Here is a 27,959-nt window from a genome sequence, read left to right on the forward strand (position 1 = left end):
ACAGTAGAATTCCTTCATTGCACAAATCAAAGTATTAATCATGTTGATGCCTGTCAAATAATACATTACTTAATAAAAAAAACCTCTATGATGTGGAGGTGGGGAACCCCAAAAAGTCAGCTACATTAGAACTAGATACCATATATCTTATGTAGCCACATGAGAAGTGTTTGCTGCTTTGTTATTACACAGGTAGTTGGTTTTATCAGCTGAAGCCTAGTGACTTGGATTTGTTTTATGCATATTGAGTTTTGTTCTATTACTTTCCAAGAGATTGTACTCCCCTGAGTCAGCTGTGTTCATTGGTCAGAATAAATTCCAGCATCTGACACCATTTCCATTAATCACAGACAAGCCAGTATACGTGAGCAAGATAATCGAAAGATAAAAACAGTATCTGGTGAGTGGGAAACATTATTTATGTATGCTGTTCACTAATACAGCAGAAGGTAGCTGCGAGGCATTTTTTAAACTTTGATAGACAAACTGAAAGCAGAGGAGAAAATGGGCATCATATGAAGTTCGTACTCCAGAGGGGAGGAAGGCTCTGGAACCACACAGGTCATGGAGCACCTCAGTGACACTTTTACTGCCCATCATTACTGTGGCTGTGGTACCATCACAGCTTCCCCACGTACTTGCAAGCCATTCTAACATAATTCGCTACTAAACAGCTGTGAAATTAATTTTTATTACACTGATCTTAAGCTGGACCTGTGAAGTTGAATACTTCACCCACCCACATCAGTAAATAACATATTTAGTATTAAGTATCTTCCCACCCATTACGAGTTAGGTATCATGGATCCAAAATACAAAGCATTTTTCTTCAATATACTGAGCAGTCAAGGCATTTCACTTAACCCTGTTGTACTAAGCCAGAAATGAAGCAGAGCAGTTTAGAAAAAAAAAAAAAAAGGCATAAATTGTATTTGTCTAAAACCAGTTCTTGACCTTAAGAGGAAAAAAACAAAGTACTTCTCAGACACCCATAATCTATAAAGCGGGCAGTTGCAATTCAGATAGTTCTCAGTGGCATACTAAAGATACCAGAAAACCACTTCTTATGTAGATCAACAATGCTACCACACCTAATCCGATTAAATTAAGGCTTTATGTCTTAAAGTTACTACTTTCACCTTCACCACCACACAAATAAAAAGTCATGGTTCTGGTGCTGTGCAAAGGAGGCACCGTGAGCATCACCGCACTGAAAACCGGACGGTCCGCAGCCCGCACCACTGCGTGCGGAATTCACTCGCTTTCCTACAGCAGGAACTGAAGGAAACGAGCTGCACGTGCAGGATTCGCAGTGTCCAGCAGCATCACTCATCATCCTTTGTAATTCACAATAAGGCCCAAAATGGTGCCATGTAAGCCGGATAGCCTAGGAGCGAAATCTCCTCTTGCCACTAATATAAATCAAGATTTTGACCAAAAAAATACCTCACCTTTCTTGGCTAAAAATTACATAAAAATGCATTTCTAAACCAGAGGAATCAGAAAGTTAATCAAAAGTGGGGAGGGAGAGAGAACACAATTCTTCATTTTATGTCTTACTCTGGAAGAAGAAAAACACCACACAGTTAAAAAATAAGCTCAGAGCTGTTACACATCTTAACATCGGATACCAAGTACTTTCTGGATAACATAAAAGTAGCAAACAAATACCAAACTGGATTATTTTGTTTTATTCCAAGAACTCTCTCTTCAGTGTCATACTTTGCAAATGTATGCCATTTGCAATACAAGACTACCTAGGCCCCATGCTAGATTTCTTTATATTTACATTATACCAGCACAGCTTTAACTTCAAGAAACTTGCTCCTGATTTACAGCAGAGGAAGACTAGGCTTTCTGTTTCAGGACTAAAATTAAAAAAAAAAAAAAAAAAAAAAAATCCAAACAACCCATGACCATTTCAGGCAATTTGTTTTCCCTCTTTAAAAGTTCAAGCATTAAGGTGCCTATTCACAATGATTCTAAAAAAATGCCTCAGATCATTCTAAAAACTCCTTAACTCTTGTGCAGACAGTTTTGATTACACTGATCCAGGTAATCCGCTGGACAGTTTAACAAGGTGGTTTTATTTTTCATTTCCCAAAATGCATTCTCATTAGGCTTTGGAGGACTTGGGAATACCCAGGAATTATCTTCCAGAGAGCTCTTTCCGTAAGAATGGTGTTCCTGAAATGGTTTGCCATCGACTGGAATGGGTCTCTCATCTGTCCATGCTTGTAGAGTCACCCTTTCAGAGGGGATTCTTACATCCCTCGGCAGAGGGGGAGACACAGCGTTGCAGAGCGCTCGATCATTTTGTGACAGTTTTTTATAGACTACCCCAGATGTCAAATTCAGCTTTGAGATGTTCAAGTCGACACACTGTACTGGTGCAGTAGAGGCAGCTGAAGAAAGATAAAAAAGATTTTAAAATTACATTATCTAATGCATTTTTCATATACTCCAAATATAGTACGGTATATAGCAACTATGTTAAACCCAGTGTTTTCAATCTACACATTTTCAGACTGCATCTTACTTCAGTAACTAGTTAAGAGTTACAAACTGAACACAGTAACCTCCTCAGTCTGATTTTCCAAGATGAACCAGAGATCCTGAAGTAATGTCCAAAATATACCCAACACCAAGGAAACCTCCCAGTTCCCACTTAAATAAACTGATGAATCTTTTCGACGAGACTGGAATGAATGCCAAAACAGAGAGGATTTTCATGCGCTTGGAGAAACCCACCAGATTCTGAACAGCGCTTACACAGAGCACGCTGCTTCTTATTCTACTTATTCTTTTAACAAATTGTGTTCCCAGGCTGCCAAGAACCCGAATTCCATGTCCATGTCCATGAAGCAGTAAGAGGGAAACACAAAGTGTTTGTGAGTTCTCTGTGCTCCACTACTGCCTGACCTCAGAAAGTAAAGCGACAGACAGCAATGATCAGCCATCTGAAATTCCAGGGGGGTTTTAAACCATGCGAGGGAGGGAAGGATTTTGAAACGGAACAGCATCTACCTGAAATGAAAGGGCTGCGCCTTCAAAGCACATCTGAGCAGATGGCCAAATACAACCAGGTCATTTATTGTAGTGAAAATTTACATAAACATGGAATGGCAGTAGATTAATGATTCCCACAGTTAAAGAAACTCATTTCCTCCAGGTAGTTTTTTAGAACAGCTATGAATCTTAAGTATAAACTGTGATTTGTAGCTTTAGTGCTTAAGGGACAGAAAGAAGAGCCAGTATCTTGGTCAAAGAATACAACCTTTGTCACAATAACTTAAAAGGCAGTACCCAATTTGTAAACATCAGCCAAAAGCACCTTCCAGTAGCCCAAACATCATATCTGAAAGATGCAAAGGAACTGGATTTGGCCTCCTTGTGCTGACAGGTATAAAAAGCAATTTGGGGTCTACAGACCTTTAGAAGTTCAAGAAAAATGTAATCCACCGAAAATGGATTGAAAATGTAAAAAAAACCCCACAGGCAGACACACGTTTGTTGAAAACACCTCCATACATAAGTGACAGTTACGTAGAATGTGCATGTTAACCGATATTGTTAACATCATACACACAGCAATCCATACATTGTGTTCTGCAGAGTTGACACATCTCTTATAGTGGCAACTAGTTTGTATATGGTATTTTACCACAGCTAATACAACAAGTATAGGAAGTGAAAGTTTTAAGTCAATTGTACCCATATTTTGCATAAGCCAAGATGTTTCTATAAATGTAAGCACAGATGTATCTGCATTGCATTCGTGTGGCTGACAAGCAAGGTAAACAAACAAAAAGAATCCAACCAACCAAAAAAACCACAAAAAACCAGTTTTCATTTCTGCTGGACCTGAAAAATTACTGGAAAAAAGCTTACAAAGCAAAAGGCAAAAATCCATTGTTTCCCAATCCATCAATAATGTCTTCTCCAGCTGTGGATGTACAACTTCATTAGCCACTACAGAAAATCAGACTGTTCGCCAGGTAGCAGAAGAGAAAAATCAGTACTTGTGCAGTGGCAAGGGAGGTAAGTCCAAATTAAAAACCAGGACAGAAAGATACACGATCATATCAAACTTTGACAGACTTAAGGATTAAAACTTCATTCACTTCCGAGTTTCTCTGCTGAAATTATTTCACAAATGTGTCTCAGAACTGTAGGAACATGGACTCACGTGGTAGCAATTTGTACATCCAGTACATTGAAGTACTAGAGAGAGTTCAGAAAAGGGCAATGAAGCTGGTGAGGGGCCTGGAGCACAAGTCTGATGAGGAGCGGCTGAGAGAACTGGGGCTCTTGAGCCTGGAGAAAAGGAGGCTGAGGGGAGACATTATCGCTGTCTACAGCTACCTGAAAGGAGGTTGTAGCATGGAGGATGTTGGTCTCTTCTCCCAAGTAACAAGTGATAGGATGAGAGGAAATGGCCTCAAGTTGTGCCAGGGGAGTTTTAGATTGCATATTAGGAAAAATTCTTCACGGAAAGGGTTGTCAGGCATTGGAACAGGCTGCCCAGGGAAGTGGTGGAATCACCATCCCTGGAGGTGTTTAAAAGACGAGGTTCTTAGGGACATGGTTTAGTGCTAGAGTTAGGTTATGGTTGGACTCGATGATCCTGAGGGTCTTTTCCAACTGAAATGATTCTATGATTCTATTCAACTTTATCCTATGAATTTGATCAAGTCTAAAAAACACGTTGATATTTTATCAGCCAAGTACCAGAGAGTGATCGTTGATCACTGCTGGCCACGGCCAAAGGCAGGGATTGACCTGGAGGTGAATCCCATTGTTACCTCACCAAGTCAATGAAAGCTTTTTGTCAACAAAACATCTTAATCTTGTACAGGACAGGGACATCAGAGACTGTCACCATCATATTGTAACCAAGCTCACTGTCTGTCACCTGCATCTTCTGTATTCCCAACACAGTAAATACCACAGTGCAAGTGAGCAGAAAACAAAGGAAATAAACGCTGTGGTAAACAGAGCAGTAGTCTGGCCCCACCAGAGTACAAACGCTCTCTCTTAAGGCATTTGGCTTGGGAGGAACATACGTGTGAAACGGAAGAACCACCTGATGAACTGCTCAAAGAAATTATACATACTTTATGCAGAAATTATTATCCCCTTAATTATTTGCAAGGCAGCACCAGAAAGAAGGCATTTTTGCAGCCTCAGTATTTGACATTCAGAAAATGTCATCTTGAAGCATTTTGCAAGAAAAGGCAACTTTTCTGAATACCAACATAAAGAAATATGCAACCCTGAAGGAATTTCAGTCTATTAAATTGAAATTTTTAAATGTTGCCAAATTAATACTTTATATATTCTATACTGGGAAAAAAGGACTGTGTTTGCAAAAAGATTTTTTTTTCCCCTAATATGAAGTAGTTGTGGTAAAAGGTCAAATACGAGTAAACTTAACACCTCAGCCTTGTGCACATAAGCAACACTTGACTGAGAAAAAAGCCACAAGGGGAACAGAATACAGTACTGAAGAAAAAACACATCAGCAACACCTTTATGTGTGAAGTTGACCAGTATGAGACAGAAGCAAAAGCAGAAAATGGGTAGGCTGGAACCACAATATAGCTGAGCTTATCAACTTCAATTGATGAGATTCTGATAAGATATGATAGCTGCTTTCTTTTTAAAATGGTACAGCTTGAATCAAAGGTTTGTGTTTGTAAGGTCTGTTATTGCAAACGCTGACTTGCCTTTCTTGGTCGCTGTTGGGTTTGTTTTCAGTTTCCGTAGAACCTCAGCTTGCATTTCACTCACTAGACGCAAATTTGACATTTCTCTCTTCAGTTCCCAATATGCTTGTTGCACACTTCTAAAACAAAAATTTTTTTAAAGTTAAATACTTGCCGCCTCTAAAGCACCCATATGCCTATTAACAGACTTATCAAGCACTAACTGTTAATCAATTGTTTCTGCCTGACATACACTGCCAATTCTACTGGAGTGCCATAATTCAAAATGAATTGAGCAGTACTGATAATTATCTTAAACTGATGGATGTTTGTATATTTTGACTCTTGCATATCACTATATAACGCATTATATATTAACATACTAGATGATGCTAAGTTCCCCAAATGGAAATAAATATGAAGCATATTCTCCAATTTCATTATTTGAAACTAAGCATCTTACCATAAAATTAGTCATCTCCAAGGAACACTTAAAAAAATACATTAAATGGACACTAGACTGCAAACAAGGTAGAGCATTAACTTTGAATGGCTTCTGATAAATGACACACACACCCCATAATATGTTATGATCCTAGTAATGTTAATCAAGCGTAGTTTTAAATATTCAACCAAAAATCAGTAAATCAGTATTTGGGTCTTTACACCATTCATTGTGCTAAAATGAATTCAGACTAGGTACCCGAGATCCAAACTGAGCACCCACACAGACCAAACTAAAATATAAACCACAGTGTTTCATATTGAAGTCATCTAATATGTTACGACACTGCCTTATCAAACAATGTAAAAAATACCAACACAATTCACTCTCTGATAAGACAGCATAATATGAGAAACATATTTAGCAACAGCAGCACTGCTCCAACATTGAAGTTTCGGGTTAATATTAATAGCTGGTAAGAAAATCAAGAAAGAAAAAAAAAAAAAAAATCAGGAAAGTCAGCATCACCACCTTTCTTGGCAAAAATTTCAAGCAAAGGCTCACTGAACACCACATGTACATTGATTAATAATTAGCTTAGTGTTCAAACACATAAAGATGCAGTTACTTCAACTTAAACATGATGTCAATGATTTAATGTTTTGGGGGGTTGCTTGTTTTATTTTGGGGGTTTTTGTTTGGTTGTGGGGTTTTTTGTTGTTTTGTTGTTGGTTGTTTTGTTGTTGGTTGTTTTGGTTTGGTTGTTTTGGTTTGGTTGTTTTGTTGGGTTTTTTGTTAGGGTTTGTTGTTGTTTTGGTGGGTTTTGTTTGTTTTGTTTCGTTGTTGTTTTGTTGTTGGGTTTTGTTTGGTTGGTTTTAATGCTTAATATTCTACCAAAACACATTTTTTCAGGACAAGTATCACGGATGAGAGTTTTCAGAAGATTTTTTCTTTCTTCACTATATTCACCTAAAAGACACTTATTTGAAAACAGTTCAGTACCTCAAACTATTGCTGCAGTGACTAAGAACTATTAAGCTATATAACAACTGTATCTTCAAGCATGCATATATACAGATTTCTGTCCCTCTAAAAGTGCAATTTAGGATCAGTCCTGCATGAAATTTATCAGACATGAACGTGTCCAAAAGCACTTTGAGAAACAGTTATTATTTGGTTCTGGAAGTTAACACTAAAAGAGTTCTCTTAAAATGAAGGAATTAAACTTTCTTCTATGAACAGAAATATTTCCCCAGAATACAAAAATTCCAAGACTGCTAAAGAACAGAGGAAGCTGAAGTTTAATAGGTAATGTATTAGGTATCAGCAATTCTGACTGATAGAAAGTTAAAATTTTTCAAGTTTTATTTCAAGAAAGCCTTTTCACTGCAGAATCCATTTGGCTCTTCGAACTTTCAAGAGATGACAATTTTAAGATTAAGTTGATGTGGCAGACACACTTCATTTATTCATGTGTTTCAATCTCAAAAATAAGATCAAACAAACTTTAGTTATATCAAAACAGAACTGTCCAGTATTTAAATATATTTATACATACAATGGCAAATATAAGAACAGCTTGGTGTCTGCCACCAGTCAGAAGGAAAATGCTTAGATAAATTTTGTAACATGCATTTAGCATTTGTAAAATCATCTCACAAAGGGATGCAGCTACCAGAATTCCACTTAAATCACACAGAATGAATTTTTACTCTTTTTATGGATACTCACCTGGTATGCCATTGCAAGGCCTAATTTTCAAGGCATTTGCAATTGAAAACAAAGGATTCCACATGCTTGGAAGCTTATCCTATACTGCCTTCTAAGATGTCGTTTAAACCTTGAACGTGGCAGCCTATCTAAATCTACAGCAAAGTACATTTGCAAACCAAGAATTTAAAGTCTGATCTGCAGGTTGCTGACAAACGTGAAATAATTACTTTGTAAAAAGTTAACTAACTGCCAATGCCTCCGCCTCCCATAAACGGCAGAACTGGTTGCTACAACAAATATTTTGCATAGAAGGTTTTTCAAGTGTTTTTCCACAGATTTTTGGAGAGTATACATCGTACATTCATTATTTATGTAATATTACAACAAACACTAGAGTGTACATATGCTACTGCAGATGGTTGCCACCTGAACATCACTTTGTGGAATAAATCTGCTCTGGAAGATCAAAAATATCTGCTTTACCTTGAGATAACATCTTTTTTTCAGGTATGTGAGACTACGAAGCTCCAGCAGAAACCACAAGAAAAAGCATTAGCTAGCTAGCTATCCAGCCAAGGTGGCAGGTGGAAGTATAATTTGTGTATAGTGTGTATAATATTATCATCATTACACCAGAGAACATATGAAAAGAAAGATCTGTGCTGTTCTCTTTCAGTGACTGGTTCCCTTTCCCATCTTTTCAACAACCAAGTAAGCACTGAGGTACGTGAAACAATCTGTCATTGTGAAGGACCACTCTTCCCTCTTGTGGAAAATTGTGTAAGTACACAAAAATAGGCATAGCTAGGTATAAGAGGTGCAGTTAGTATTTCATTTCTGCACAGCAGAACATTTGGGAACTTCCCTACATTCATGAATTATTCCTTTGCCGAAAGAATTACAGGGTATATATGCCTTCTAATGCAGCACATAGTCAAGAGAGGATAATATAGGAGTTTATATCATAAGCACAATTATTATTTGAATGGCTGCAAAATGAGAACAAATCTTACTGATATGTTAGTATTTTTCTGGAAAATTGCTATTAATTTTTGAATAGGTCACACAATGGCTCCTCAATATTGAACAAAAAATACTTCAAAATGTCTTCTAGTAGAAATATTATTGTACTGCACTAAGAAAGAATGTATGTTCCAACACTAGGCAAGAGATCTGAAACCACCACCTATGCAAATACAGAAACCTCCCCATATGCAGAATGAAGATATTCTATAGCTGGGATGAGACTTGGAAATTTATCTAGCACATCCTCAAGCCAGCTAAATATTAAAAAGTAAATTTTTAAATCCAAGAGAATTTAATTTTCATTTTCTGTATGACACTCTGAAGATGGAAATGTTTTCTTATCATCATCCTGGACTACTAAAATATCGAAGAAAAAAAATTCCAATGATCTTGCTAAATCAGTATACCTAGACTTGAGATTAGATTACGTAATTTGAAATAACATTTTTGAACAGGCTGCAAGAATATTCACCTATTCAAATAATTGTCCCTCAGTAAACTAAAAATAAAACATGAAAGCCACTTGATTTCCATACCTCTGGATGTCTTGCTTTTGAAGGAAGTCTCCATTTAATGGATTTTCTTCTTGAGCCTGGTCCTGCATAACAAAGTGAGAAGAAGATAGAGAAGGAATGAACATATGATTTTAGATCTTCTATCTGAAAATACTGCAGTGAAACTACAAGTTCACTAATACTAAAATTCAGAAGTAAAGTAGTCTTCATTTGTGTTGGCTGCAATGGTTTTCAAAATGGACATAAAGACTTCTACTAAGAATTTCCACTTTAAAATGCTTATATTACCTACTTATATGAAAGCATTGCTCAGCCACCAAACTCTCTCTCTCCTCTCTCTCTTTTTTTTTAAACAGCTGAGCTCTCTGAATTTGTGATTCTTTGAAAAGCAAAAATTGATAAAGGCTTTTGACTTCCATCAAAAAAAAGAAAAGAGTCTTCTTTCCCTGCCCCGGTATATGAAGACCTTTAAATTAAATTGTTTCAGCGTAGATTTACATCCACAAGTTACTTTTACGATAGAACATAATCTACCCCAAGTCTGAAAAACCACTTTAAATTGTACATACAAGCAGCCCCACCGAAGTTAACAGGACTGTTTAAAAAAAAAAAAAATCAAACACTGTGCTTGCTTTGTTAGTCCTGCTTCTGTTAGACATGAGTTCCCATTCACATCCCTTCTCCATGTTCCCTTCCTACTATCGCTCCCTCAAGCCAAAGCTGTTATGAATTTGGTACCTGTTACTGTCGCTTCATGGTGGCCCATATACATTTCAAGCAACTTGTCAATATAATGTACACACTGCATCAACTACAATGCAAAACCCGAATATCTAAAAATAGAAATAGAAAATATACTTGCCTAAGGTAGAAATCATCTGAAAATGCTGACTACTGTAATTAAAAACACTAATAATGAAAACAGCAGCTGGGTTTGACACAAATGCTGACTTGTCATTGCCCACTGATCACATTTCCCTGTATTTCACCTGACAGTTTTTCACCCTTCTGAAGACTTTCCCACCACCACCCATCAGAGACTCAATTTCATAGTTCAAAAAACTAACAGTTGAGCTATACTATTCCACATTTGAAAACCTGCACCTTTCTACCTCCTATATTAAGCAGTTACCATGATGAAGAAGCAGCGATATTTAAAAAAAAAGAAGAAAAACAGCTGTTCCTTGTATTTGTTCTTTGCAACAAAAGCTGCTGGCATAAGCATTATTTGAACAGTGGCACATCTAGTCCTTAAAACTGCTATTTTAGTCTGTTCTGTCCAGCAACATTCATTCTTACAATACAATCTGTAATCTTCAATTATTTATACAGCCGTTCCTCTATTCTATAGAGCTACCTGAAGGCACCAGAACTGCATACAAGTTACAGAATGCCTTCAGAATTTACAAGATATTGAAAAATCTCTAAAATAATTCCTGATAACAAGTGAAGACAACAACCAAGCTTAACCAAGCTTAAAGGAGGCTAACAAAACACCTCACATGCCTTCCAGGTAACGCACTGTATCCCCATCTAGTGGAAAAAACACAGACTAAACCTGAGACTAGACAATCCATGCAGCTAAGCCTGTCTCAGGTAAGCCTGTCTCAGGTAAGCTAGGAATGTGGTGTGACAGCAGCAGATCTGTGGAGAGACATTCAGAGCTGAGACCCCCAACACCCCAACTATAGACACTTTGTGGGCAGCAGGAGAGGAGGACGTGACTTCAGGCCTGCTCTGGTCTGGTCCCTGAATGCCCAGAAGAGCTTGTGGTGCATCTTAATTAGTTCCATCCAAAAGGAATCCAGTTCCCATACTCCAGACTGCTCCCTAATACGAGGCACAGTAGGCAGCAGTGATTAGGAGATTTGCTTCAAAAGTACATTTCTGTAGCGATGTCAATGTGCCCATAAGAAAATGTGCCAAAGAAATATTCCTAAATTAAACCAAATCTTGTTTGCAGGCAGGATGATGGCCATGGAGGATGGGTTCTTTACATACCCTGAATATTGTCTCACTCAAATACTAGGTGAATCAAGATTACATAATCATAATTATTAATGACCATAAGGAACCTAAAATAGTCTGCTTCTTCAAACAATCACACTTAGATCTTTTAAATTTATTGTGTAATTGCAATGTGACTGCAGAGTCCTAGAGACTGCCACTGTACCCTCCCAAGGTAAGATGTAAAGCAGTAAGCATGCACCAGACATTTTTTTCTTTAAACTTAATGCATTTTATTACTGTTAACCTATCTTAATTTTCTTTTTGAGATCCTGCATTACACCAACGAGTCCCTCAAAACAGACACTTGCCCCAGAAATGGCAGGGAAGGGCACCAGAAGAGGTACTCTCCTGACAAGCTTCATGTGACTACCCTAAAGAAAAGTTCGAGAGCTCCTTAAAAGTTCATGACATATTTTAACATAAGCATTCTACTGCTGTCATTAAAAAAAGAGAGACCAGGTTTTGCCCAAACTTTCTACGTAGTCCAGCCCAAGACAAATGCCAACACAGAACACTTGATGTGAACTTACAAGAAATCATAAAGCTTTATTTTCTATTGTTACATTGGCTATAGCTGAGAAATCTCACCTATGTGGAATCACAGAATATCTCAAGCTGGAAGGGACCCATAAGGATCAAGTTCAGCTCCTTGCTCCTTGCAGGATGACCTAAAATTAAACCTTATGACTAAGAGTGTCGTCCAGACACTCCTTGACTTCTGACAGGCTTGGTACCATAACCACTTCCCTGGGGAGCCTGCTACTACTTCCCAGAAACAAGACAGCCTATGAGAATATTTAAGGTTAATTTTACTAAGATGTTCATCTTTCACTCAATTACATACTTTATATCTCTGTGTTTATCTTTTGTTTTGCTTGAACATGGGATTTAAAATAATCTATCAATGCAAAAATTCCTTAAAAAAAAGGTACCTTCTGCTTGGATTTTTGCAACTCATTTCTGAGACTGTTGCACTCTTGCTTGAGCTTTTCTAGATCCTGTTCCAGACTATGCACTTTCAGGTCACTGTTCAGCTTCTCTATTTCCCAGCTGGACTGAGTACAATTCAGATTTTTCATCACTGTAAAGAAGACAAGCAAGAAAATCATATTTCAGTCTCAGTTCAAGGAATATAACTCAATATGTAAGGTTTCACCTCAACCAGCCCATGACCTAGAAAAACATTACCCTGTACATTCTGAAGAAACTGCAGCCTATGACAACAGAGAAATAGTAACACTGTTGAAGTTATTGGCAGAGAAGTAGTCTATTTGGTGATTTTAAAGTATGGAGCCCAAAATTCAAGGAACGCACTAGAGATTTTACATGAAGAAAAAGGCATTAACAGCATAAAAAGGCACTGGAAATACAAAAATCAGTTAATGGCAAACAAGCATGATATATAAACCAACTTGCATACTTCTTACATGCTCTGAAAACATGAGCCTTCTCCCTCTCAGATTTATATCACTGCATAATTTATCATAACTTTTCCCCAAGTTTAATATCAACAAGTTCCAAAGATAACAACAAAAGATACAATCAAAATAAAAGAGTAAAGCTTAGTAAGTCTTCTTGTTAGACAGGACAAATTTACATGGTCACTAGTAAGAAGCAATCTAAGACAATCCCAGCATCAAATCAGTAGCAGGACGGCTAGTTAGAGAGGAAGTAAAGAAAGAACATGACTGGAAGAAAACCCCAAGTCTTCAACTGCTTGGAACACTCATTTCCAGATTTAGCAGATTAAACAAGCTTAAACTGCACTGATTTTTCTCAAACAAGGTACCCAGAGCCTGTTTACAACTGATTATTAAGTAAGGCTTGAAATCACCACATTTTCAGAACTCTCCTTATAAACTCTGCACTTCTTATCTCCTTAATCCGTGAGGTCCTCAACAATGATACTACTACTAGTACCTGTGGTTTGTTCTTCTAGGTTTAAAAACTTGTGCAACTGAACTGGTGCATTACATGCTTGAGCTCCTCTTGGAAAGTAATCCAATTCAAGCACAGCAACACTTACAAGTGCCCTGCAAACAACTGCATTTGTACAGAATATGAAGTCCAGTCCGTATCTCTAATTTTACACATTTTCTTGTTCTCTTTTCTTGTAACTATATTAATAAAGACTAGTTTTTTCGTCCAAAGTGTTTTATTTTACATACCTGTCTTCTACACAGCACTCTTTACAACAGCAGTAACAGAACCTGGATTTGGGCTTCTGGAATTGCCAGGGTACACTGCTGGTTTCTCCTTCGTCTTTCCACCAGGCTCTCTACAACCAGCATCTTTCTACCCTTCCTCCTCATCTCCCAGCCCTTTAAGTAACTGCTGTTGACTGCAGTTCCTGCTGTACAACATCCTCTGGTACCTGTCATATCAACAGTGAGACAAAGCAATATACTGGTTCATCTGCAGGTACCAGAGGAAGTGGTACCGACTGGATAGTGTTCAATACTTGAACAATTATGTCCCCACCCCACTCAGAGGAAAAGGTGGTGAGGTCCAGAAATGTACTTGACTAGCCTATTAAACTCTCAGGTTGTGCACATTCCTCAAATTATTAAGTAATCTACAGTGGAAGAAGACAACAGCCTCAGATCTTTACCACAGAGCTCCTCACCTATGATAATCTAACATGCATGCCGCCATGTACAAGAATGAAAGCCATATACAAGCTCAAAGGACCTCACTGCAGAATATTGCAGTATATACCTGTCTTACCTACCCACTAAAGAGGGTTAAACCTCTTCCTGCCCTGAGATCCTGATATCACCACTAAGACTAGTCACCATACATTAAAACCGAACATATACCTTGTTGAGTTTCCACTTCAGTTCTTAGTTGTAACAGCTCTACTTCTTTAGACTGCAACTGTTCATTCAAGGTTTTCAAGGACTCCGCACTTTCTTTCATCTATTTTCGGGGTGGGGGGGGGGGGGGAAACACAGCAAAATATTTATGAAGCTTTTTTCTATCATGTCTGATAATTCAGCTATTAAAAAAATGAAAAATATTGCTTTGATATTTTTTAGCATTAGCCTAGCTCAGTAATAAAACCGAGATACTTAAAATTGTTATTTGTACATAAAGCAGTGTCATGTACTTGAAAAATCTAAAGAAGTGATAAAATAAACACCACAGATCTTCAGCAAATAAAATTCATTCTACAGCAAACATTTACTAACTATGCAGTACTTATATAACATGCCTTTAAGTCATTACTTGAAAAGGCATACCATTTTATCCAGTTTGCTTTTCAGATTATCTCGGTCAATGCAGGCCTCTCGATAGGCTTGGTATGCCTTATTTACTTGCTCACGTCCAACTGAACTGCATTCCTCTTCCAGTCGGGAGCCAAGCAGCTAAAAGTTTAACAGACATAAGAAATAGGAAGTTTCGTATGTTAGTAAACTGAGAATGGGAAATTTCAAAAGTGCAATAGTACAGCCCACAACATTAAAGTAAAAGCATTTTTTTTACTTTAGAAAACAAATTGATCAAATATATTGACACAGACAACCATTTTTTACAGAGGACCATTTACAAATTCTGCAGTCTCCAAACATACATAATGCTTGCTAGTTTACTGCTATGAGTACTTAAAAAACCATCCACAAGTCATGATTATTCACACTGGCAATCCCTCAGTCATATTTTTTTTCCACGCTCTGAAGATGTACAAACTGCTTTATTGGAAAAAGTTTTAAGCACATGAAGATATAATACACAGAAAATTCAGAGGAAACTGAACATATGTTTTTTTAATGATGCATAATTTAAACAAATATTTTTTCAATATATTTATGTAAGAAAAGCCAAAGCAGAATTCTCTAACAAATAACTATTAACTTCCAGGTTCGCCACTATCTCATTGCCTGCTAAGGCAAAAGACAAGCAAGGGGGAATAAGCACTGCCAATGAGATTGTCAGAAAGTGGGGAGGAGAATTAAAATACATTCAGTATTTTTAATAAGACAGCAAGAAGAGAAGTCTTACATCGAATTACATCTGTTCACATAGAAAGTTCTTGTTTTGACTTAGTAATGCATTATCCTTTTCATTCTGTTTATTCTGCACACTTTAAAAACATTCGGTGTGCCTAATGTAGATATTTGCAACACATTTATACATATTTTCTTAAAAATTAAGAGCCACAAAAGCCCCTCAAAAATCAGAGAGGTGACAGTTATGTATCTACCTCAAATATCTCCTCTTTTAGGTGTTCATTTGAAAGAAAGTATGGGAAAGCAAGCCATAAAGGCAGGAAGCTTCTGCGCTTTGCTTTTTTGTATCGACCCTCACAATAGGTTTACTACTCATTTTCAGTTTTGTCCGATATATATTCATCCCCCAAATAAAGCTGTTCAGATAGAACATAAGCCTTACCAAATTTTCTGGAAGCTTCCATAAACTTTGAAATTTAAAACTGAAAAGGGGTAACTCCCTGTGTATTTTTTACCGTGCAGGTATACTACCCATTAACCAAGACTGAAAGGCAGTTTTGTTATTCAACAGTTTAGCCCTTCTCAATGCTCCTCTCTCAAAGAAGCATTCTTCTGGTATTCACATAATAAACCAAAAGTTTTCTCTATAGAAAACAAAGTATCATCTTCAAGACAATTAAGCTGAACTAGGCCGAACAAAAAGACAAGACTAAAAGGGACTGTCACGGTCAAGACCTGTTTATTGTGATTTTGAATAACCAGGTAAAAGATGTTACACTCAGCATGGTTCAGAGCATTTTCAGCCTAGAGCTCTAATTCCTACCCCCATCAGCCCCATAGGACCTTAGATAAAGAACATGCTGAGAAAGTTTTGCTTTTTGACAGAAGGTCAATGCTGTCAAACTAGTCACCAAGAATTCCCGAGTAAGTGTTTCAAAATTGTTCTGAGCGTGACTCAAGTTCTTCATTCCGGTGCCATAAAATAATACATACATTGTAAGCTTTTAATAGTCAGTAGCACATACTTAGGACTAAGTCCTAAGAAATGTCTCGTCTTTAACTCTAGGATCTGTCTTTCCATCTTACATTAATAAGAAAGCAAGCTATCAAAGGCAAGACCTTCTGCAGCACAAAGACACTCACTACTGAATAATGGATATACGCTTAACGACAGCATTCTTTACTTGGTGAGAAAAGCCTACACCACAGTCCATTTCTAGTTTTAATGAACTTCACTAGACTAAGGCCATGAGAAACCACATACAAAACAAATTCCTAGATTCCTTTATATTTTAGAATTACTGCATTAAAAAATAGCCAGCTAACACCTCTATGTTAAGCATTACACCTTTGTATTTCATATCTGAGACTGCTATTAGCTAGACCTAGCTAGATATTAACAACCTATTTTTCCTTATCACTTCGGTACACTGAGCGCCAGAGATTCTTTTGACAGACAATTCCTGGATTCTGACAGTTTACAGACTTGGCACCTCACCATTCAAAAACACTAAGTCACATGTGCCCAAGTTAATAAAGACCACAAAGAGGCAGATGAAATATAGTAATGATCCAATGCAACTACACATTTTTCTGAATCACAGTGTCTTTGCAGGGCACTACTGCATCGCATCACATACATGCCCAGTAAGAATCAAAAATCCCGGTATGATGTAACTAGACTACCAGAGGAACAAACTGTGTTTCACTTAAACAAATAAAGCAATTTACCAAAACTTTTACATTTGGAAATTATTTTAAGTACATATTTTAAATACCATCTGCTGCACCATCCAGCCAGGAGCAAAAAAGTAGCTGGTAAATCGACTTTTTTCTTACCTTCTCTTCTAGAATTCTCACTCTTTTTTTTAAGAAGGAGTTCTCCTTCTCTGTCTCCTTTAGTCGTTTCTTGATATCTTCATATGCAGTGACAAGTGCGAAGTGCGAGGCAACAGACTCATCTCCACTGTAAGATGAAACAGGAATCTCCCTGTCTCTCTTATGAGTGTTGTCTGCTTTTTCATGGTTCAAAATACAGATGTCATCCTCTACCAACTCCTCCATGACAGCTGTTAAAAAGACAGATACAAGTGTAAAATTTTCACAGAGACAAATTCATCAAGAGTCTCAAGTCTGAAAACCTTCCAAAATAATACTGCAGGGTGTTTCTCTCTAAGTATGACATGACTGAATAATTAGGAAATATCTTAATCTTGCAGAAAAATCATGCAATTCTTTTTACATTGAAAATACGCTGGTTAGAAAACAAGCCTCCATCACTGTTACTTGAGAAAAATGTTTTGAGTATGCATCAGATTTATGAACCCCCACATTAATTTTTATTAAGGCTTAACATCATCCTAGAATGTGACTGGTACCAAATATTTCAACTCCAAAGGAATATCATATTAAAAGTTTTTGCAAGCCAGCACTGAGCAGTAAAAGAGATTATAGTTGCAAGAAATCTACCAACTACTGTGGTTCCTGAGCACAAGTGCCAAATTTCCTTCATTCTTGAATACAAATCTTTATTCTTTTCCCAAACCCTAAAATGGAATCTTAAGGCAAACTTGCATTAGTCCTTAAAGAGGCTGCATGAGTAGCTATTCTTCACTTGGTTACTGTAGAAAACATCTTGCTGAACAATTACAGTAATTCTTGACTGCAAATATGGTAAGAATGAACACATACTCAATAACAGGATCTGCCTCAACACATGTGGATAAAACTGACAATAACCTGATCTTAATGTTACTAGTTATCAGGAACAAGTTTAGGAGGTTGATTTAAAAGCAAACAAGAACCTGCAGAAAACCCAAAACCATCAGTAGGGGAAAAACCCACTGCCACAATCGCTGCCTCTACTGTGTATCTGCTATTTAAATTCCAACTAGATTTCCATTTCTTTAGTGATACTAAGAGGTAAAGGGAGCTTAGCTATGTGGTCAAATTTCTCTCAGCATGCTAGCAATGGGAATGCTACATGGGCTGCAGCATGAAGAGCTGTCATACAGCTACAGCTGAACAATGGTGGTGTTACCACATTTGTCTCAATTTGCTTCAAGCCAGTTAGACAACGTGATAAAAAACTGAGACAGCTTGTTTATACTAAATAGACAGCAACGGAGTTGCAACAGTGAAAAAAGGACAAGAAAACTACAAACCAAAACTGAAGTCCTTTTAATGGTTATCTTCAGGAGGCAAACTGATGCCTTGTACGCTGTTTGATGTTCTCTAGCAAAACAGGTCACCTAAGCATCCCTTGCCTGTTGCTCTGCCTCATACTCAAGTAAAAAGAGCCTCGCAAAAAGGTTTGCTTTTCATTGCAAGAATAACATCACTCCATGCACAAGGTGACCTTGACCACAAGCACTACATCATTTAAACTGCATTAACTGACTGAAGGAATTGCTCATTTTGCCTTCTAAGATGAGCATAACATACCAGCTTTTCCTACCCTGTTTTACCACGAGCTCTGCAAGTCTTCTCACCCACCTCATCAAATTCCAAGAGTTTGCCTTCTCAAAGCAACACATCTTTTCTCTGAACACTAGACTCAAAAGTCATTAAAGAGCCATTACAGCTTGTTGTTACCTCTTGAAGAAAGCAGCAGATTTTGTGACCTCATACATAGAATCAGAACGGTTTGGGTTGCAAGGGACCTTAAAGACCATCTAGTTCCAACTCCCTGCCATAGGCAGGGACACCTTCCACCAGACCAGGTTGCTCCAAGCCCATCCAACCTGACCTTAAACACATCCAGGGATGGGGCATTCACAGCTTCTCTGTTCCAGTGCCTCACCACTCTCATGGTGAAGAATTTCTTCCTTATATTTAATCTAAATCTACCCCCTTTCAATTTAAAGCCATTACCCCTTGTCCTGTCACTATAGGCCCTTGTACAAAATACATTTTTATCCCCACACTTTCCTATGGCTCCTGAACTTGATCATCATAGATTCTCTGTTTCTTGCACCCATCAGTTCCACCAGGAGACAGTAATAAGGGAAAACAGGAGACAGCATCAGAAGATGAGACCATATTTATTACGCATTTTGCTAATTAAATACTAAACTTCCAAAATAGCAAGACCCTCCGAGATAAGTAAGACTCAGCATACATAAATACTATTTTATAAATTCAGGTACACACTTCACCTGCACCTATTAGGAGGACTAGTTACACTAACTTTTTTTAATTGAAATATCTTATTTAGTTTACAGGATTATTCAACTCTGATTTTTTGATGCGGCTCTCTAAGCCAGCACTGGATGCTATTTAGAAGATAAGCATAGAATTCCACATATTTCAAAGGGGCGCGTAATACATGTTTTTCTAAATTTCTACACACAACCTAAGCATTTCAGAAAGAGCCAACATACACATTTTTTACTAAACTTATTGGATACTAAGTGACAACGAACTACCTACAAAACAGAAGTCTACTTCCGCTGTGACAAGTGCCCAAATAAGACACCTTCCTCTTGGCTCATTCCTTTAAAAAACAGATCTGATGATTTAACACCTCGGAGGGCACAGAGGCAACACCTTACACAGGCTTACATGAACTAAGTGGGATATTCAAAAGGAACTGTGCAATTTTAAAACTTTTTACTTCAGTGAATAAAAATAAATAAAATTATCGTAAAACATGCTTCTCTGTACTGGAAGCTCAACTGCCTGTCAGGAAGAGAAAATCACCACAATATTCACAGTGTATACACTTTATGTTGAAAGATATAATGAAAGATAAAAATAAAGTATTAATAAATATCCACACACCGCATTACGCTGCTAAGACCACAAAAAAGTGCAGTCATTTCAGCTTTACAAGAAACACAACTCAAGTCACTGCTGCCATCGTGCCCAACAACATGGAAAGAAAACTGAGACTTCAGATTGACTTCACTTTCAAATAAATGGACAGATTTACATAAACTTTCATTTAAATGCCACTGAACATAAATTTACTCAGAATTTTAGAGCATCACATGAAGGAAATATAACAATAATAATAATAATATGATATTTAGATTACTCTTAAGTTTAGCATAAGATCACTTCAAAAAGCCACAGCATAGACACTCAGAAAACAAAAAGCTGTTGGTACTTTGAGATTCATCCCTGTCTCTTGAAGGACATTTCTGCTTTTGGAAAGGAGCACCGCTCTTGAAACCGAAAGCATCTATTCTTCACAAAATAAAAGCCACTATGATTTCTAAGAGATTTCATTATGCTATTATCAGTCAATCTGAAAAGCCTTGACATATTTTGTTCTAAATAGCTCCCAATTTTCTCCCATAATAGTTATTCTACAAAACCACACAATTAATTAAAAAAAAAAAAACCAAACACCTTCAAAAATTGTAACAAATTTATAGAAGAAAAAAAATGAAGAAAAATCCTTTAATCAAATCTCTGGTAATTTTAACAGTTAACTCTATTAGTAAACATCAGTTTGTTGCCTGTGCTTACTAAATATTCATTTTACTGCATGTTTCAAAAAGTTTCAAATCTCACGGTCTACAGAACTATATGATAGTTTCCTAAGAAAAAATGTGCTATGACTTCTGTATTGGAGAGGTGCATGATGACTCAAAAGTAAGTTATGATATATGCACCACTAACCGCAGCAGTACACCTTAGATGAGAATGAGGAAAAAGTCACATTAGAAAAATCAGAGCAGCATGGCTAAATATATCTAAATAAATCAACACAACCTAAAAAATAAAACAAACAAAAAAACCTGAACAGTTTATCTCTGTGCTGCAAAAAATTTACTGAAGTATTTCCAAAGAAAAAAATAAACACAAAGTTACTTCTCCAGCACCTGCGAAGCCCGTATTAAAAGGCAAATAAAAGATATCAGCTCATACAAGAATAAAACCTAGCCATTAAACAGAGTAAGATCAGCAGTTCTATAAAGGTCATGGTGAAATGCACAGTTCATCCAGCTATTTGTTGTGCTCTCATAAAAAAAGAAAAAAAAAAAAAGAAAGCATGCTCACAAATACTTATTTCTCTATCCAAAGCTCTATCACGATATTAAAGCAATAGACAGAAACACTTAGAAGACAAAACCTTACAAAATGGAACTATATCTGTAAGAAATCCCTGACTACAGCTGTAGCCCTTAATTTTACTCCTTAAGAACAATAAACAAAAATCTTCTTTCTCCAGTATTATATTACATCATTTAAAAAATATGAAGTGTAAGCAACAGTTGACATAGTGTTTTCTGACAGAATACACGCATTAGATTATTCCAGAAGTTACTATTCCTTAAATCTGGCTCTCCCAGAAGGTCTTCCAGCATGGTTTACCAAGTTCAATCACAGATCTCTGCCCGTGTTTTACTCTGTTCGGGTTCCCCAGTTCAAAGCTACACTTGTGTGCGCTGCTGCAAATGCCTCTGAGCTGTCACTCTGAAGCACCTGAGTGAACGTTGGTCTCTCTGGAGCTGTAATTCATGAGATAATCTGTACTAGAGAAACCAGTTAAAGTGAAAGATTTCCCACTAAAATATTTAAAGTAATACACAAACAAGTTAATGTTAACTTTTTTTTTTTTTAGAATGAACTGCACACAAAACAGCCAATTTAAAAGGACTTTAACATTTACTTCCAAAAATAAATGCATTAAATGAATAGTATCAGTGCTTGTATTAAATAATTACATTTTTTTAAATTTAAAAAGCCAAATAACAACATGAATACACTGTTGACAGGACATAGTATGAAGTTCTAGCAGGAGTCATTATGTCCCCTGTTTATAAGCGTATGAGTTTGAAGAGATGGCACCACTTAAGTTTTCTTTCACACAGTGCAGACAAAAATGGTTTCCAGAAACCACTTCTGTTGTTCACTGACACTTAATGTAGGTTATAGATCAGCTTTAATATATTAAATACCTTGATGTTTTCTCATTTTTTGCTAATGCAGAAATATAGCTTTTCTCTTCATAGAGCTTTATAAATATTAGTCATTAACATCATGGGAGGCAGTTAAATATAAAACACATTTTATGTAAGAGCAACACGGGATGCAGAGGCTCTAACAGCAAGCAGACCACTGCAAAAACAGATTTCTGTAGTTTGAAATGCTAATCTTATTCTTGCGTCAGGAGCAGAGATAGTAAAAGCAGGATTACATTAATTTCTCCCAGTATCAAGCAGATTCCCATTTTGCCCCCTCTTCTGATTTGAAAGAGAACAGAATGGTTTTCAAAATATTTCCAAATGTCAAATGCAAATAATTTCAAGAGGATATTTTCCTGATATTTTCAAGGCTACAGAGAGCCTGAACCATTTTATTTTATTTACCTTCCAGACTTGAGGGGTTTGACTTTATAATGGTAGTATGAACAGTCTCCAGCTGTTAATAATAAGAGTATAATTTTTGTACTGGCTTACCTTGCCTTACATAAAAGAGGGTATATACGCATGTAGTCATAAAAATAAAACATTAAATTCAAGAAATGCCTTTGACTCACGGCAATCCTCAACGAGTGTGTTGCAGTCCTCACTTTAATTTCAAAAATTACAGGTTTTTTTCTTTTTTTAAAAGACAGCACAGCAAAGAAAAACACAGAATTCCTGCAGTCAGCATCAAAAACTCCACACAGTGTATGGAGTATATGACACAAGATGATAAAACAAGCAAAACTTCCCGTCTCTTTAAGCATCTCTCATTTTGCATCTCTCCTTCAGAAATCGTAGGTTCCCTTTGATTCTAGTCGTGAACAGCCTGTTCTACAGAGAGAGGCATCACTTTTTACAGATACTTCCTCCATTTTTAGAGCAAAAAACCATCTGCATACACGTATCTCAGCAGCTCCTAGCTTTGCCCACTCCTTATCCTTCCACACGGACAAAGTCCACAGCCCCAAAGCACATACAAGGGCAGAGCCCTGCAGCCTCAGCACGCGTGGTGCTCTTTCAGACACACGTCAGCACAACAGCTCCATCGGACCTCCAAACTGCTTTCATTTTGCTGCCTCCAGGAAATGGAAAGTCACTGTCTCTAAGCTCACAAGCCAGATCACTGTGGTTCATCTATCGTGAACATCTAGGTAAATTCGAGGAAACAAGCAAAATCTCCTCAGGTACAACAGGCAATTTTTTTCAATCTCAAGCTTCCCACAATAGGTCATCTACTCTCACAAAAGCTAGAAAAGTACTAAAAATCCCATTTTATGACCATGGTGCTTCATAAATTTTACATTCTCTGAATGGTTTCACGCTTCGGTATCTTCATCACTAATTTGCAAACCCTATGTATCCTCAATATAATGTATTCAATTTGCCTTTCTGTGGATGCTGTCACAACCACCACTTTCCCTGACAACCATTAGAAAAGGAGAGGGGGAAAAAAAAAAGAAGTTGGAGTCAGTTAAATATTGTCCTCTCAGCATCATATAATCCTGTTTATAAAACTACTAAATTTAATCTTGAAGCTAACAGAAGCAGTACTGTCAAAGAAACACAAGCAGGAACAAGATGGCTTCTGGCTGTTAAACCTTCCTAGCACCAAATATAAGTATATTCAAAGGTTACTGAAGAACCCATATGTTCTCATGCTAACACTGAATATTATTTTAATACACACTTTTTTGGTGTTCATTCCTTCCCATTTCAAAATGTTTATAAAGAAAAACTACTTATGAAAGCTTAAAGGGGTTGTTTTGGGTTATTTTGAATCTTCTATTGTAAAACAAACAGTAGGTCTTACCTCCCACTCAATCCAACTGTCAGATTAATTAATGTTTAATAAATTCACAAGTTCAGTAATAAGGTATTATGAAAGCCTTGTATAATTGCATTAACTTTTAATTCAACTGGAAACACACCTCACCTGTTAGAGCTATGAAAAGGAAAGTTAAACTGAGTCACGCTGATGGCCCTTCGTCATCCTGCAATTCATCAGCATAAAGTCTGCAGGCTTTAAAGCCACAACTGGCCAGGATCCTAGATAATCTCATCTAGGCTCTCTTTTCCAAAAAAAGGTTGGACTAGATGATCTTGTTTAGACAAGGTTCTTAGGGACATGGTTTAGTGCTACAGTTAGGTTATGGTTGGACGCGATGATCCTGAGGGTCTCTTCCAGCTGAAATAATTCTATCTTTCCAGGTCCTTTCCAGCCTGGGCTGTTGTATGATTCCATATTCATGTTTACATCTCATTATTTCAGAGAAACATCGTCATTTGAACACGAGTTCCTGTTAGCAGCTTGTAAGTGAATGACTTTGAATGTTCAAGTTACTTATGCTTCACTTCTCAAAGTCCATTTCTTCTCCCCAAACATATTGTCAAATTTTAGTAGCATCTACCATTTTATGCACCAAGAACTCCACATAAAATATTATACAATCACATAAATAATTGTTAATTAATGCAATTATAGTATAAACATATAACAAAGACGTAAGACTGATTGCAAAGTTGATTGTGGATATATCACATGCATACGTGGTCTCTCAAAGTCCTCCTCAGCAGAACCCACCCTTGACTTCTCCCAAGCTAGTTACTTGCCTAACTCTTGTATTAATCCTGTCACTTTCACAAACGGGACCTCATTGCCAATGTAGCTGTTTTATTGAATATGGGCTCTCTATCTGGACTTTCTCTGTCTAGAAAATACCTGTGAAAGACTGGAAACATACATCAAAAGGTAAATCCACACTGCATTTTACCCCATTTACTTCTACCTTCTTGCTTATTTTCTTCAAAATCTGTTCTAAAGAAATCAGGTATCGATAGCATATCCACTAACAGGTCTGCACTTTTTCATGGGTAGTTTTCACTTTCCTACTTTCCTAAGTAGGCATCTCTTATTAACGTTTTCCAGTCATAATGCACAACCTCCAATTCAATGCTTTTATTGATATCTTAAGAACAAGTGTTACTGGATTTGCAGTTTCATGTACAGTTTTTCCAACACCAAGAGATGAACTCATTCCATTTCTCCACCCTGCATATACCAAATACAGTTTGCTCATGTATTTGATCTGAAAATTTCACACTTTTTCCACCTTTTAACTATCATATAGAAAATCAGACTATTTGCTGAATTTTAGGCAATCTTAAAATTAACTCTGATTTATTACTCGTTTTTGCTGCACAACAATGTTGCTTCATCCCATTTGCTCTTTTAAAGAACTTTTTAATCTTTAATTTTCATTCTAAAACATATCCTAGCTTGCATCCTGCCACTGGTCACTTCATACTTTCCTAAACTGTAAACTGTAGCATACAAGGACTGGAGGAAAAAAGTAGTTTTTAAAAAAGTGTGGAGATTTTGGGGGGGGAGGTGGCTAAAACCCTCATATAATCTGATCTAGAGTTCACTCGACCAGTGTTTGCTGCCTTCTGACTTCACTCTGAGTTGTTGGCTCAAAAGTTGTTCTTTAGATTTGGGGTGACAGTCTCCTACTTGTTACAGTGCAATCACCTGATGAACACTTCCACCACAAGTTCTTCTATAAAATACCAGTTATTCAAAGAACAAAATGTAATAGTAATGCTACACTTGTTTTGGTTTCTATGATAAAAATTCCAGCATACATGTGTTGACAGATTAACTGGCATTATCAGCAGTAGTAGCATTTGATCACACACCCAGACCCAGGAAATTAAATGTTTCCCCATACTCCAAATAACACTTCTCTGAAAACGTTGTCTCAGAAGAGCACCTGACCTTTGGAGCCCAGAGCAGACTTGACTGTTAAGACACTAATCCTCCTCTCACTCCGCTTTTTCCAGAGCTGGCTTTCAGTACACTGATGTTACTGCATGCACAGAGTGTTAAGACAGCAGAGGAATTAAGAGGTTCCCTGGGAAATGTAAAAGCTCCTAAAACTACTCACTGGAACAGTTTTACAGCCCAACCCACTCTCGCTTGGAAGTTGCTGGGAAACCGATTTACTCAAGGAGGTCAGAGTATTTCTCCACCAGATGAAACACCAGGATTTAAAGCTGTAATTTTCTGAAAGCATCACGAGCATAGAAGACTATCTCAGCACTCACCTGTACTCCTTTCTTCCCAACCAACATGGCCTGCAACGCTTGTACAGGGTGTTCCAAAAATATGGACCCAATTTCAATTACGCAGTGATTCCAAATTGGGTCCATCTTTTTGAAACACCCTGTATTACAGTTTGCTGCAGTATTTCATGTTCCTGTGTTTTCGCGTCTTGTGCTGATAATAAACCTACTTTGCTCATTTGCTTGGCCAGATTCCCCTGTTCTAATGCACAAATCGCTGCTCAAAAATACCCAGGTTTTCACCTTCATTTAGTGCGGGTTTTAAACCAGGTTTATTGCCTACCTGAGACTGGTTAGCAGTACTTTCAATCGATGCCCACCGTCCCTCAACGAGGATGCCCCGGTGACATGTGGCCCGTACAGCAGAAGCGGCCAGAGACGCCACACAAGCCCCGGCCACCCCACTCCTCCTACAAGAACGACCATGTTTTTTAGAAGAGAAACTAAAGATCGGCCAGAGCCGCCTCCGTCTACGGGGGGAACCGCTCCTATTCCACCGGGTGACGGAGCACGGAGCTCCCCAGCAGCGGGGAGCAGCCCCCGCCGGTCCCTCCCCCGCGCCGGGACCAACCTCTGCGGGCCTTGCCCGGGCCTGGCGGGTCAGCAGCGGGCGGTCACCTCAGCGGGAAGGCAGCGCCACGGCCGTCCCGCTCTCCGCCCGGGCCCCCTCGGGCTCCCATCGCCTCCGCCCCGCCGGGGTGCCGGTACCGGCCTCGGCCTCCGCGGGAAGTCCCCGGGGCGCCGGCCCCGCCCGCCGCCTGGCGAGGAAGTCAACAAACGCCTCACATGACGCGGCCCTCGGGCCTCCTCCCGCTCCAACGGGCGCTCGCTGCTCCCGGAAGGAGAGAGGCGGCCCCGCCGCCGGGCCGGGGAGCGGACTGCAAGTCCCGGCGTGCAGCTGCGCCGCAGCCTCGCCCCGCCTCTTACCGGCAGGCCAAGCGGCGTCGAACGCGCTTCGCTGAGTGAGCGCTGTGTGCAGTATAGAAAGGACATAAAGCTACGGGAGATCGCTCAGCGGAGGGCGGCGAAGTTGGTGAAGGGTTTGGAGAGGAAGCCGTATGAGAAGCAGCTGAAGTCACTTGGTTTGTTCAGCCTGGAGAAGAGGAGACTGAGGGGAGACCTCATGGCGGCTACAGCTTCCTCGCAAGGGGAGGAGGAGGGGCAGGCGCCAAACTCTTTAGTGACCAGTGACAGAACCCAAGGGAACGTCAGGAAGATGTGCCAGGGGAGGTTTAGGTTGGACATGAGGAAAAGGTTCTTCCCCCAGAGGGTGGTGGAGCACTGGAACAGGCTCCCCAGGGAGGTGTCACGGCCCCAAGCCTGACAGTGTTCAAGAGGAGACTGGACAAGGCCCTCAGACACATGGTGTGACCTGTGGAGGTGTCATATGCAGGGACAGGAGTTGAACCCGATGGTTCCCTTCCAACTCAGGACATTCTATGATTCTCTGTGATCTCCTGCCCGCCAGTAGCTGCTCTGCCCACACGGCTGTCCTGCGGGCACGGCCTCCAGACGCAGCGGTGGGAGAACCTTCCCCTTCAGAGCAACAC

At 38.5% G+C, this 27,959-nt stretch overlaps 1 protein-coding gene across 1 annotated transcript; it reads right to left on the reverse strand.

The window, feature by feature from the left end:
• AZI2 (5-azacytidine induced 2) lies at positions 1 to 27,237 on the reverse strand. The gene is made up of 8 exons (XM_065629009.1): positions 26,981 to 27,237; positions 17,207 to 17,436; positions 14,660 to 14,785; positions 14,237 to 14,336; positions 12,350 to 12,498; positions 9,429 to 9,490; positions 5,730 to 5,848; positions 1 to 2,405 (listed from the first exon to the last, which is right to left on the reverse strand). Exons 2-8 carry the CDS (start codon positions 17,429 to 17,431, stop codon positions 2,017 to 2,019), a joined length of 1,170 nt encoding a protein of 389 aa, XP_065485081.1. The 5' UTR covers positions 17,432 to 17,436; positions 26,981 to 27,237; the 3' UTR covers positions 1 to 2,016.
• Positions 27,238 to 27,959: the final 722 nt, after the last annotated feature.

The sequence above is a fragment of the Caloenas nicobarica genome, chromosome 2, assembly GCF_036013445.1.
Source record: "Caloenas nicobarica isolate bCalNic1 chromosome 2, bCalNic1.hap1, whole genome shotgun sequence".
Lineage (NCBI taxonomy): Eukaryota > Metazoa > Chordata > Aves > Columbiformes > Columbidae > Caloenas > Caloenas nicobarica.

Coding starts and splice junctions, on each gene's coding strand:
- AZI2 (XM_065629009.1), bottom strand. CDS start 17,431: ATGGAGGAGTTGGTAGAGGATGACATCTGTATTTTGAACCATGAAAAA. Junction 12,499..14,236: donor TGAAGTGGAAACTCAACAAG/GTATATGTTCGG, acceptor TCTTCTTTACAG/TGATGAAAAATCTGAATTGT. Junction 5,849..9,428: donor CAAAAGCAAGACATCCAGAG/GTATGGAAATCA, acceptor TTTTTGTTTTAG/AAGTGTGCAACAAGCATATT.